This window comes from Dipodomys merriami, unplaced genomic scaffold, assembly GCF_024711535.1.
Source record: "Dipodomys merriami isolate MVZ:Mamm:240054 unplaced genomic scaffold, mDipMer1.0.p SCAF_136, whole genome shotgun sequence".
Classification (NCBI taxonomy): Eukaryota; Metazoa; Chordata; class Mammalia; order Rodentia; family Heteromyidae; genus Dipodomys; species Dipodomys merriami.
Window position 1 is genome coordinate 1727944 of NW_027202671.1, and position 13858 is coordinate 1741801.

A 13858-nucleotide genomic window follows, 5' to 3' on the forward strand; every position below is an offset into this window, starting at 1 on the left:
AATCCTAGGTACTCAGAGGCTGAGATCTGAGGATTATGGATCAAAGCCAGCCCAGGCAGAAAAGTCTGTGAGCCTCTTATCTCCAATAAACCACCAGAAAAATCGGAAGTGGCACTGTGGCTCAAGCGGTAGAGCGCTTGCCTTGAGCTGAAGAGCACAGGGACAGAGCCCAGACCCAGAGTTTAAGCCCCAGGACCAACCAAAAAAAAAAAAAAAAAAAAAAGAGTAAGATTATATACAAAATATTCACATACTAAGGGTTTAAAAGACTTTTTTGGGGGCTGGGAAGGTGGCTCAGTGGTAGAGCGCTCACCTTGCATGCCTGAGGCCCTGGGTTCGATTCCTCAGCACCACATAAGCAAAAAAGAAAAAAGCCGGAAGTGGCGCTGTGGCTCAAGTGGTAGAGTGCTAGCCTTGAGCTGAAGAGCTGAGGGACAGCGCCCAGGCCCAGAGTTCTGGCCCCACGACCGGACCCAAAAAAAGACTTTTTGGTCATTTTAAAAGGACGATTTTAATAATGAATTTGCATTGCAAGATGCAATCTTAGAAGCAGATCCTATTTTGACTATATCCCAAGAAAATACATCTGACCTGGGAAGTTTCTGAGCCTTTTTAAAGGCCTAGTTCTCTCATCCGTAAGATGAGTTTAAGCTTTCCCTTTGGATTATCTTTTTATATGATCATACCAGATAAACCAATGAACTGGGATATCATCAGGGTTATTATTTATCTTTGCAGGGTTCTACCCTTGTCAAAATATGAATAAATCTTGTAACCCTTAGTAATACTCTGAAGCTTCAAAAATAATGTATGAGGGGCTGGGAAGTTGGCTCAGTGGTAGAGTGCTTGCGTCGCATGCATGAGGCCCTGGGTTCGATTCCTCACACCACATAAGCATAAAAAAGCCGGAAGTGGGACTGTGGCTCAAGTAGTAGGGTGCTAGCCTTGAGCTGAAGAGCTGAGGAAAAGCACCCAGGCCCAGAGTTCAGCCCCCATGACCAACAAAAACAACAACAACAAAAATAATGTATGAGCTGGGTGCTGGTGGCTCAAACCCATAATCCTAGCTACTCAGGAGGCTGAGATTTGAGGATAGTAGTTGGAAGCCAGTCTAGGTAGGAAAACCCAATAAACTAATAAAAAAATTGAGAAGGGCTGGGAAGGTGGCTCAGTGGTAGAGTGCTTGCTTTGCATGCATGAGGCCCTGGGTTCGATTCCTCAGCACCACACAAACAAAAAGGAAAAAGCCAGAAGTGGCGCTGTGGCTCAAGTGGTAGAGTGCTAGCCTTGAGCTGAAGAGCTGAGGGACAGCGCCCAGGTCCAGAGTTTAGGCCCCATGACCTGACCCCCCCCCCAAAAAAAAAATTGGGAAGGGGTGTTGTGGCACAAGTGGTAGAATGCTAGCCTTGTATGCTATGAGATTCAGGGGACAGCACCCAGGCCTAGAGTTCAAGCCCTAGGACTGGCAAAAAACAGACAATAAAGTATGAAAAGGGCACCTGACACAGATCACATTCATTCTCTCCCTTCTACTATTTCTGACATTGCTTTTTATTCTTTTCTTAGATAAATTCAGTTTCCCCTTTCTATTTTACTTTTTTCTTGTTAAAACAAGTGCTATCCCCAGGAGGAAATGATAATAAACCTCAATAGTATAGTTTCAAAAATTATTTCCTCTATCCCAACTTATTTTGATCTCCCCCAAATAAATACATTTTTACTCACCTTTCCACTATATGCACTGAGTCCATATGTAGTAAGGGATTTTCCTCCAACCAAAACAACATCATCTCCAAATTTATAAGAAGATTCAAGAAGGGATTCAACAGTGAAAGGAACAGTTTCCATGCTCTCCCGGTCTCGGTCCCACTGAAAGAGGTCTCCATCCAGGGAAGGAATTATCATTTTATTCCCAAATACCTAAAACAAAAGCTAACTTTGAAAAGGTCCATAACATTAAGAGTAATACTTAAGAGCCTGAATCTTCAGTATCATATACTCCAGCCTCCTTCTGAGGAGCAGATGAAGAAGCTGGGTCCATCAACCAAAAGTGATTTTAAAAAACATCTAATTACTCCTTGGGCCTACATATAACAGTTCACTATGGTTTATCTCAAACTCTGATGTGAGCCAAGAGGACCTCTATGGTAGATAAGTTTCCAAAAGAGAGTTTAGGAATCCAATAATGTCAAAAGGTTACTGTTGTTCTTATAGCTATTCACATATTCAATGATTTTTTTGGCAAATGGATAGCACATACAGTATTTTCTAGACCTATTTTATCTAGTCAAATTATGGTCATGGACTTGAACCCAAGGAATATAGGTTTGGAGATGCTGATTCAAGCAGTATTCCTTTCCTTCTTTTATTTATTTTCTCAAATCTGCTATGAGCTAGATGGCTGAGAACTAAGCTTCCTGGGTTTATGTGTCAGTTGTTCTTGCTTCTTTAAACAGTCTTTATGAGGGTCAACTTATATACCTGGTACAGTCTTGATGGTTAGCCCACTGTGCAAAACAAAGAAAAGTCACTGCTATTGTGTCAGAAGAAACAACGTAAGTAAGTTAATACAGCCTGTTAGGTGATATATACCACAGCAGGAAAAGTATAACATGAAAAAGGGGCCTGGGAAATGTCAGGGTGAAGTGGGGAAGAGGCTGTCAATAAACAGCTCGTGTTAGATCCTGCTGAGAAAGTAACATATGGACAAAGATCTCAACATGAGCAGGTAAACTATGCTGATGCTGGAAACCAGGCTTTTAAAATCCTTAGGCTGAAGTGTACAGGTCACAATAGAAGAACCACAAAGAAAATAAACAGACTGAGAGGAGATGGTGGAGACAGGAAGTGCAGACAGAGGCAGGAATTAGCTGACAGCGGCTGGTCAGGCCTGGGATATTAGTGGAAGTTAGAGCAACAGGGCTTCATGGTGGATTCTCTGAAGTGCATAGGGCTGTACCAGTAAAACACAGATACATACAGTATGAGAAGGGAAGGTTAGAGTTGGAAAAATTAGCTTTTTGTAACCAGAAAGACTGGATTAGGCAAGAATCAGCAATTATGTAAATGCTAATTACAGGTAGAAATGTTGATGAGGAGTACAATATTTACACAGGCTTTAAATGTCTCCCTATAGATTATTACTTGTCAGTTATAAGAAAATAAAACAATGGTATTGTGTGTGTATGTGCATGTGCATGCATGCGCACGTGTGCCAGTTTAATTCAGGGCTTGGTCACTGTCCCTTAACTTTTTTTGCTCAAGGCTGGCACTCTACCACTTGAGCCACAGCTCTATTTCTGGGGGGTTTTTTGTGTGTGATTAAGGTCTGACAAACTCTCCTGCCAAGGCTTCCTTTGAACTGCAATCCTCAGATCTCAGCCTGTGAGTAGTTAGGATAACAGGTGTGAGCCACTGGCATCTGGCTGCAGAATTCTACAGTGAACATCTCAGACAATACTTTTACTAGGTAGTCAAAATTAATCCCATCCATTCAAGATAGCAGTGCTCCCTTTAGGGAGATATACCATAACTTATGTTGTACTTCTAGAAGTTAACTTGATCAGAGTGAACTGTCAGGCAAGCACAAGAATGATGAGGTGATGAGGTAACTTCTATTTTTCTTTAATAAAAGAGCAGCTAGATTATTCTCCAAAAATATCAATGGTATAAAAAAAAGATGAAGGCTATGGGAACCAGATCAGAAAAGGCTAATGACATATAAATGATGTAAAGACTAGATGCTGAACTATGGGTAGAAGATGCTATAAAAAAACATTATAAAGGCTTTATTATCATAAGGCTGAGTATAGTGGTGCATGCCTGTAACCCCCAAACTCAGGAAGTTTAGACAGGGAGGATTGTTGATTTCAAGGCCAGTCTAAGCTACATAGCAAGTTCTAAGATCGACCTTGGGGGAAAAAAAAAGGACATTTATTAAATAATTTGACAGAACTCAAATATAAGGAGATTAAAGAACTGCAATGTTTTCAGGAGTAATATTCAACACACATATTTATGTATATTGAATTCATTTCCAAATGTTTTATACAAGAAGTGTCAAGGTGGCAGACATACAAGGAGTGCAATGACTAAGCAAAAGAACACAGCACATTTTTAATAACTTCTTTAATAGTTACAATTATTCTATGCATTGGATATAGACAAGTTTTTCAGCTGCTTCCTATCAGTAAATTATGTTTTTATTATTTACTTTATTGTTATTGTAACGGTGATATACAGAGGGATTACAATTACATGAGTTAGGTAATGAATATATTTCCTTTCATACATTTTCTTTCTTTTTTTTTTTTTTTTGTCGGTCATGGGCTTGAACTCTGAGCCTGGGTGCTATCCCTCAGCTCTTCAGCTCAAGGCTAGCACTCTACCACTTGAGCCACAGTGCCACTTCTGGCCTTTTCTGCTTATGTGGTACTGAGGAATCGAACCCAAGGTCTCATGCATGCAAGGCAAGCACTCTACCACTTAGCCACCTTCCCAGCCCCTCTTTTCATACATTTTCTGTTCCCTCTCTCCCATCTCTATCCATGAGTTGTGTAGTTCACTTTCATCAGTGTCCAGTGAGCTCCACCACTACATTTTTTGGAACACAGTGCATGTAAGTGATAAGTCAAACAACTAAGTTAGGGCAGGCAAATCTGATTGTCTATTCGTATCATTATGATTGCTGTAACTTTTCAGAGTTGCTGTAATTATTCAAAGTTACAAAGAAAGGAAAGGTACTCAACATCAGATGCCACTGGTTCATGCTAGTAATTCCAGTTACTAAGGAGGCTGAACTCCAGAGGATCTCCAGACAAGTCAGAAAAGTCCAAGAGATTCCATTAAACAAAAGCAAAAAAGCAGAGCTAAAGTTGTGGCTCAAGTGGTAGAGCACAAGCCCAAGAAAGGTACTTAAGCCCCTTGCAAGAGTTCTATAATTCAATGCAGAAGACTATACCATTAAATTGAAAGTCTATCACCATTCTGGCACTGAAAAATTTCCACTTATACTTCTTAATGAAAAAAAAAACTTAGTATATTTAACAAGTTCTCAAACAACATTGACATGGATCTCATTATTGTTTTAGCATTACTATTTTATCCTTTATTTTCTCTTATTTCTTGATAACAGAAAAGATTTTTAAAAATTAGAACTTTTTATCTTCTGTATAATGTTCAAACTTGAAGTTGTCATTAAAACAAATTTACATCACAACATTCATACTCTACAACAACAGGACACAGTATTTACCTTATTATCTTCCATTTTGAGCTACATTATCAGTTAGAGAATCAAGTATTTATAATTCTCTATCTTCCACAGTATGTTAGGATTTCTATATTTACTAGAACTGTAGATTCAAATTATGACAAAGTTAAAAAATAGGTGTTTCAATTGTTTGATCAAATCAGCAGTAATACCAGGTTAAGTGCAAACAGGAAAGCAGGTATACAAGGAAAGAAAGGCAGGTATAGTGATCTATGGTCAGCAGAGAACATTTATTTCGAATTGTTTCTCCTTCCACCAACAATCTCTTTTTCCCTAAAGTGGTAGTAGATCCTTAGGGAACAAAATGGCTCTTAGCTACAAAAAGCAACTGTCAAACTAGAAGGGGACTAAAATTTTTGTCCTCTTTGAAGAATAATCCACACATCTCCAAAAAATAAAAAGAGAGTGACATTGTCCAAAAGGAAATGTACTCATTTAGTTTTTGGTTTTTTTTTTAAACAAACTATTTTTTTTTGTCTTTTCATTTTTGGCACTAGGGATTGAACCCAGACACTGCACTGGCCGGGCAAGTGCTTTGCCACTGAGCTACATCCCAGCCCAAGAAATGTACTCTTTATCTGACATATGTAATTGTAAACCCTCTTTATATTGCCATTATAATAGCAATAAAAAATTTAAAAATAAAGAAACTTCAATTAAAAACAAACATAATTTAAACAACCAAGAAGGTTTGAGATGACTGAACATATTGAGCAATTAGCCTTAATTTAAATATTAAACCTCATCAATATTAACTGAATAAACACCAGACATAAAATAACAAAAAAATTATGATTCAACATTGAATCATTATGTCATACTTATGGATTATGATTTTTAGAAGTTCACTTTTAAATAGCTACTCTTCATTAATTGGCTGTTGATGAGTCATACACATGGCTGCTGACCTTTGCACCAATCTCAGTAATGTGTCAGGCTGCATATGTGAAAGCAGATGGTGTTTTTCCTTGAGAGCCTGGGAAGCGATATATATGTATGCAGTTCAGGTAGAGAGATGACATCACCTCTCACAATAGCATTACCTCATCCTCTAAGTGAAGGAATGAGTCACTCACAGTCAGCTGCAAATCTCTTGGTAGAAAAAAAATGTAGGTTATGGTGATGCATTTTCACATTCCAGTGATTTGTCCATGTAAACAGTTATTTGTTCTGATCTGAGGCTCTGCATCTCAAAGTAATTAAGGGACTTGCTTTTCCCTTTGGTCATTTAAAAAAATATAAAGTCTCATGTTTGCCTGTTTATTTCCTCTCTTTGTTTTTCCCTATTTGCAATTTTAAAATATAAAGTCTGCTACATTGGCTAGCAAACAGTACCAAGGATTTGTAGTCTTCGTGTAATCACCACCCAGTTTAGTCAAGCAATTCAATTTCTGTTCCTTAACAAAATCAAGTGGAACAGTGAATATGAAGGGGCACACATAATCAGGGATTGCTATGTAAATTTAGAATATGAAAATATTAGCTCTAATTTTCAAGAGGAAGAAAGAACTTTGGAAAACAAGAAGTACTGCTACTAAAATGAATACCATCAGTAATAAAAATGCCAAAAGTTCCTCGTTCTATGAGAAAAAGAATTGATTTAGTTCTTATTTTCTATGCAACCATTGTTCCTTCACTTACACCCAGACACATAAGCACACATACAAACATATGCACATACATTTTGGATAATACATTCAACTTTATTTTTACTATGAAAAAGTTCAAGCATATAAAATATTTTTAAAAAGGGCTGGGAAGGTGGCTCAGTGGTAGAGTGCTTGCCTTGAATGCATGAGACCTTGGGTTCGATTCCTCAGCACCACATAAGCAGAAAATAAAAAGCCGGAAGTGGTGCTGTGGCTCAAGTGGTAGAGTGCTAGCCTTGAGCTGAAGAGCTGAGGGACAGTGACCAGGCCCAGAGTTCAGGCCTCACGACCGGACCCCCCCCCCAAAAAAAAATGCCAGATGTTGGTGGCTTGTGCCTGTAATCCTAACAACTCAGTCAGGAGGCTCAGATCTGAGGATTCAAAGCTGGCCCAGGCAGGAAAGTCCAGGAGATTCTTTTTTTTTTTTTTGTCAGTCGTGGGGCTTGAACTCTGGGCCTGAGCTCTGTCCCTCAACTCTTCAGCTCAAGGTTATTGCTCTACCACTTGAACTACAGTGTCTCTTCTGGTTTTCTTTATATGTCTTTTTTTTTTTTTTTTTAAACCAGGGCTGAAAACCGAACCCAGGGCCTTGCGCGCGCCAGGCGGGCGCCCTTCCGCTGGGCTAAACCCCCAGCCCCTCTCTTCTGGTTTTCTGATGGTTTATTGGAGATAAGAGTTTCATGGAGTTTCCTGCCCGGGCTGGCTTTGAACCATGATCCTCAGATCTCAGTCTCCTGAGTAGCTAGGATTACAGGCGTGAGTCACCGGCACCAGGCTGGTCCAGGAGATTCTTTTCACCAATCAACCACCAGAAACCCAGAAGTGGGACTATGGCTCAAAGTAGTAGAGCACTAGTCTTGAGCAAAAGGGTTCAGGGGCAGCGCCCAGGCCCTGAGTTCAAGCCCCATGACTAACCGACAAAACAAATAAATAAAATCTAAAAACACCAATATAATAATCTTTCATGTATTTATCTAATTTTAACAATTATCAACAGTTTATCAATTGTTTACATATTCCACAGTTTCTTATTAGGATAAATGCACTGAATATTCAAATTTGTCTCAAAAATTAAATTTACAATGAGGAATTCAGTCTACATATTACATTTCATATGGCCTAAGACAGACCAAAGGAGGTTACTTTTACCACCCCACCCCTACCCCTTACCAAGAGACTCCTTTAGACTCAAGAACTAAGAATTCACATTCTCTTTCCTATACAATTTCCCACAGTCAAGAGTTTTCTTTATTTCTTGTATTTCCTGAGTAGTGTGATTCGATGTGGAGCTTCGATATATGGTCAACTTTTTTGACAGGAACAGCTCACAACTGTACTACTTACTAGGTGTAAGGAAACGCCCAACAGGCCTAATCTCTGCCCTCGAAGGCAGCGAGGTGAGGCACCTCCCACTTCCAGCCTCTGATATAAAAAGGGGCCTCTAAAGCGCCAGAAGACGCCATTTTCTCTCTTTCCCCTTGAGAACTTGGCCTTGTCAGCTCTGCTGGCAATAAATCATTCCTTCTTCCACGTGGTCTTTTGGGTTACTTTTTTGGTTTACTTCCTACCCGGGTTTACATTTTCTCCTTCACTAGGAACTTCCTACCATATTATGCATCTGTAAATCTTGGGCCAAATTCCTCCAGTCACTGTTTCAGTAAGTAAAGTTTTATTAGAATACAGCTGCACATAAATTCATTTGTCTATTATCTAAGGTCACTTTCAAGGCCTTAGTTGCAAGAGACCATATCACTCTCCAAAGCCTAAGGTATCTACTATATAGCCTAGATAAAAAGTTTGATCACTCTTGTGTTATATTATGAGGTATCATATGTCTGTTTGACTTTTAAATTAATTACTACCAATCTGTGGATTCAGGGGAGTCAGACCGATCCTTCCATTCAGAAAGCTCCATATCAATTTTTATAACCATATTTATATTAATGATCTACTATTCAATTAAAGGCAACAAAATAGTGATTTCTAATTCTATCACATTCCTCCTTAGCTTGAATTTTTCTATCAAGAAAAATCTTTACTCTGCTTTGGAAACCAGATTTGTATAAAAAAGCATTTTTGCAGTTAGTAGCTCAGACATTACTCTCAATCCCAAAGTTGCATCTGGAAGTACCATGCACAATGAAACTGAAAACTGAAAATGGCCCTTTTGATTTAGTGAGACCAGTGTTTTTCATATCCAGAAAGAGGGAAAGGGAATTTACAATTACAGAAGCCACATTCCATGCACAAGCTAAGAAACACTTTCATTTAAACAGAAGAAAGGGAGAAGAAAAAATGTGGCAAAATACAGACATGCCAAGGGTTGACATAAATGAATTAATAAAGATCTTGAAGAAAAAGGATGGAAAACAGCAATTACCTTAGAATATTTTCTACAGTGGCCCATGCCCCTACTTAGCTGCTGAGCCCATCTAGGATACTATAAAACTCATGCTTATAATGGTGATTCCAAGAAACTAAGCAATAAAAACTCAGCAATACTAGGAACTTGTAAAATGCATGAACAATAAATATTTAACTGAAAGTGCAAAAAGGTGTTTGTTGATTTTTTTGTTATCTGAGAACTATCTTTTTCCAGAACAATTACTATCCAAGAGATGTTGGTTGATTTGCAAACTGATGTGTGCAACATATATCCATATATAAAATCAAGGCAATATGAAATCAACACAGGGTGCTCATCGAACCTCACCCAGCCTCATTATCTGGGTCCCTGACTCCACCCACCATTCACTAAAGAATAAACATTAACACTTCACTGTTGTTGGTTTTTTTTTGTTGTTTTTTTCAGGTCTGGTCATGAGCCTGAACTCTGGGCCTGGGCGCTTTCCCTCAGCTCTTGAGCTCAAGGCTAGCACTCTACCACTTGAGCCACAGCGCCACTTCCAGCTTTTTTCTTTTTCTGCTTATGTGGTGCTGAGGAATCGAACCCAGGGCCTCATGTAGGCAAGGCAAGCGCTCTACCACTGAGCCACCTTCCCAGCCTGTGTTGTTGGGTTTTTTTTATATAAAATTTCTCACATTAACTTATTTCATTTGTCATAATCACTCTTGACAACTATTTTCAAAGGTATGTACATTTGTCTCTTAATTCATGTTTGCACCACTTTGGGTATGCACTAGGCTTCCTGATTTAACTTATTCCCAATTCCTCCACAATCAAAAGAAAAGATGTTTTTTGGGTCAGTTGTGGGGCCTGAACTCTGGGCCTAGGTGCTGTCCCTCAGCTCTTCAGCTCAAGGTTAGCACTCTACCACTTGAGCCAGAGTACCACTTCCGGCTTTTTCTGTTTATGTGGTGCTGAGGAATCGAACACAGAGCCTCATCCATGCAAGGCAAGCACTCTACCACCGAGTCACCTTCCCAGCCCCATGAAAAGAATTTCTGATGTTCTCTTTTGCTATGAGATTTTCAATGGGACTAATGAATCATGATGTTGTCTCAGTGTAGCACTTTCCTTATAAGCTAGTTTTAATAGTGAAAGTATTTCTATTTAAAAACTTTTTTTGTCAGTCATAGGGCCTGAAAAACTTGTATAAAGTATTCACATCTAGTAGCAAATAGAGAAGCTGGAAGGAAAGTGATCAAATCCATATAGCCCCATTAATACCAATTCATTCTTTTTTTCTTTTTCTTTTTTTGTTGTTGGTCATGAGGCTTGAGCTCTGGGCCTAGATGCTGTCCCCCAGTTCTTCAGCTCAAGGCTAGCACTCTACCACTTGAGCCACAGCGCCACTTTCAGTTTTCTGGTGGTTTATTGGAGATGAGAGTCTCAAGGACTTTCCTGCCTTGGCTAGCTTCCAAATGTGATCCTCAGATCTCAGCTGCCTGAGTAGCCGTCAGCACTTAGCCACTCTCTTATTTTCAAATGCTAGATTCTCAGTTTGGTTATCAGTCAATTCTCAAGGTAATGGATGTTCTTGGTTAGTTCAGACCTCTCCTCTGAAAGAGTTCAAGCCTCAGTACTGACATACCAATGAATGAATTAATTAATTTTAGTATTCTGGTGGTGGTGGTGTGTGTGTTTAAAATTTTCATTTTTTTTTTCTGGTCCTGGGGCTTGAACAGTACCCTTGAGTCTCTTTGTACTCAAGGCTTGCTTGCACTCTACCACTTGAGCCCACAGCCCCACTTCCATTTTTTTCTGAGTTTATTGGAAATAAGAGTCTCATAGACTTTCCTTCCCTGGGCTGGCTTCAAATTTCAGTCTCCTGAGTGGCTAGGATTATAGGTGTGAGCCACTGGCACCTGACTTATAATTTTCATTCTTAATCCCGAGATATCTGACTACTTTTAAGTCATCATGTCTTATTTTATTCTATGTAAAATATCAAAAGAAAAGAACTTTTAGAAGTCAAAGATCTGCTCCAAAGGTAAAGACAAAGGGAGAACAGACAGAAAGGTTAATTATGACATGCAAATTATTTATTTCTCTACTATGGATCTATTATACCCATCTAACAACAGAGCCTCAAATCCCAGCACATGGAAAGCTGAGGCAGGAGAATGACAAGTTTAAGGCTGATGCCTGGACACCCTAGCAAGCCTTTTTTTTTTTTATTAGAAAGGAAAAAAAAAGCTTCAAAAAGACTAATTAATGTGGAATAGTTCAAATGGCTACCATTTTTTTTGGGGGGGGGAAGGGGTCCAGTTGTAGGGCCTGCACTCTGGGCCTGGGTGCTGTCCCTCAGCTCTTCAGCTTAAGGCTAGCACTGTACCACTTGAGCCATAGCACCACTTCTGGCTTTTTTCTTTTTGCTTATGTGGTGCTGAGGAATTGAACCCAGGGCCTCATGCATGCAAGTCAAGCACTCTACCACTGAGCCACCTTCCCAGCCCTGGCTAACAGTTTTTATCAGAAATTCCAAATCAGCTCTAAAATTCTTTGATTATAACATAGAAAGTCTGAAAGATTACAAACCACTCATCAATCACTTAAGAAAATGAACACATAGCTGGGTGCTAGTGGCTCACGCCTGTAATCCTAGCTACTCAGAAGGCTGAGATCTAAGGATTGCAGTTCAAATCCAGCCCAGGCAAGAAGGTCTATGAGACTTGTAACTCCAACTAACCACCAGAAAACTGGAAGTGGCTCTGTGGCTCAAGTAGTAGAGTGCTCACCTTGAGCTGAAGAGCTGAGGGACAGCACCCAGGCCCAGAGTTCAAGCCTCATGACTAATAGAAAGAAAAAAAAAAAGAAAAGAAAATGAACACAAAGGAAAATTGAGCAGTAATAATTTCCTATATTTCAATTCTTTAGAATGATATCCTATACGTAGGACATAAAATAACTCTTATTCAAAACAAACAACTGCCCATGCCACTAAATAATTGACTAAATAAACAACTATACTTTGTGATTTAATAAACATTGTTCCACATTTGTTGTATTGTGAAAATACTGTTTATTTCCTTGAAAATACTAAAATTATTATAATGGGGCAATAAAAGGAGCACTGATAAAAGTACAGGATCTGAGCTGGGAATGTAGCTTAGTGGTAGAGTGCTTGCCTAGCCATGTATGAAGTCCTGGGTTCAATTCCCCAGTACCATATAAACAGAAAAAGCCAAAGTTGGTACTGTGGCTCAAGTAGTGGAATGTTAGCCTTGAGCAAAAGAAGCTAAGGGACAGTACCCAGGCCCTGAGTTCAAGCCCCAGGACTGGCAAAAAAAAAAAAAAAAAAGAAAGAAAGAAAGAAAGAAAAAAGGATCCCTATAAATCATTCCTTAGAGACTAGGGAGGAGGGATTGTGGTTAACAGCTAGCTAGATGATCTATAGGAGGGCATATGCTATCTTTTAGCAGATCTAGTTATTAGAATGCATTCCAAGTGACATGCTTAAAAGAAACCCAATGACCGCCCCCCCAAAAAAAATGCAGAAAGAAAAAGAAAAAAAAAAACCTACCCAGAAATGGTTTTGTGTTTACCATCTTCAAAGACTGTGAACTGACCTCCAGAACAAAGAAATACCAAGTAGATAATGTAATTTAATTCTCTTTCCTTAAGTCAACCTACAACATGCCATAAAGAAACTTAACAGAATAGCTTTTAAAATGTATCTTTCATACTCATGATGAAAGAATAATGACTTTAATAATGATCTCTATCTTTACCTAAATTAATATATATCTATAAAGTAGAAAAGCAATGTCTATTTCCTAAAATATAGGGTTAAAGCAATTTCTCACTTGGCAATACACATGCTAAAATAAATTGTCTTTGTTCACAGCTTTAGCCAAGCTCCAAGGGACTAATAAAATTAAATCAAAGCAGAGTTTCATGTCCATAATTAAAAGAAAAGTAGTTAACTAAAGCAATTATTTAAATACTGGCTTACTACATAATTGACAGTCACTCTTCAAAATAGACTGCCATTTTAGATAACATAGACTCAAAATGCCCTATGTTTTGTATACTAATGTACACGTAAGATACAAATGTATTTAAGGTCCAAAAGGATAAAAGGTTGGGCCAGGTGCAATGGTGTCTGTCTGTAATCTCAGTCCTGAAGCAGGAGGAAGCAGGAGGATATAGAGTTGGAGTCCAGCTTGGAAAACATAGGAAAACCTTGTATAGAAAAAAAACTGCACTCCTCTAAGGTCACAGTTGAGAAGAAGGTAGGCTACAGAGCAGAGGGGAGGATGGAGAAACCCTTCACTGTGTTTGTCTGTTTCTGCACCTGTCTGAAACAGAAAGGCTTGTCCTTGGGGGGAGAACCATGCCAAAAATAAAACAAAACCCCAAACTCTAAGTATAGACGTAACAATAGTTATTTGTTCTTTTTAAAAGAAAAAGCAAGGGTGTTTTAGCAGAAAATGATAGAGGCATTTGTCTAAGTATAAATTAGTATATACACACAAATACAATGTACTTCATAAAGGAATTTTTAATAAAGATAAGAAAGACTCCTGCATT

General features: G+C 38.8%; 1 protein-coding gene across 1 annotated transcript in view; it reads right to left on the minus strand.

Annotated features, from left to right (window-relative positions):
- Eif2ak3 (eukaryotic translation initiation factor 2 alpha kinase 3) overlaps positions 1 to 13858 on the minus strand; it is a 73253-nt gene that overhangs the window by 35759 nt on the left and 23636 nt on the right. Inside the window, exon 3 of the mRNA XM_070019650.1 lies at positions 1726 to 1920. Within this exon, the coding sequence (XP_069875751.1) occupies positions 1726 to 1920 (195 nt within the window). The remainder of the gene's footprint in view (positions 1 to 1725; positions 1921 to 13858) is intronic.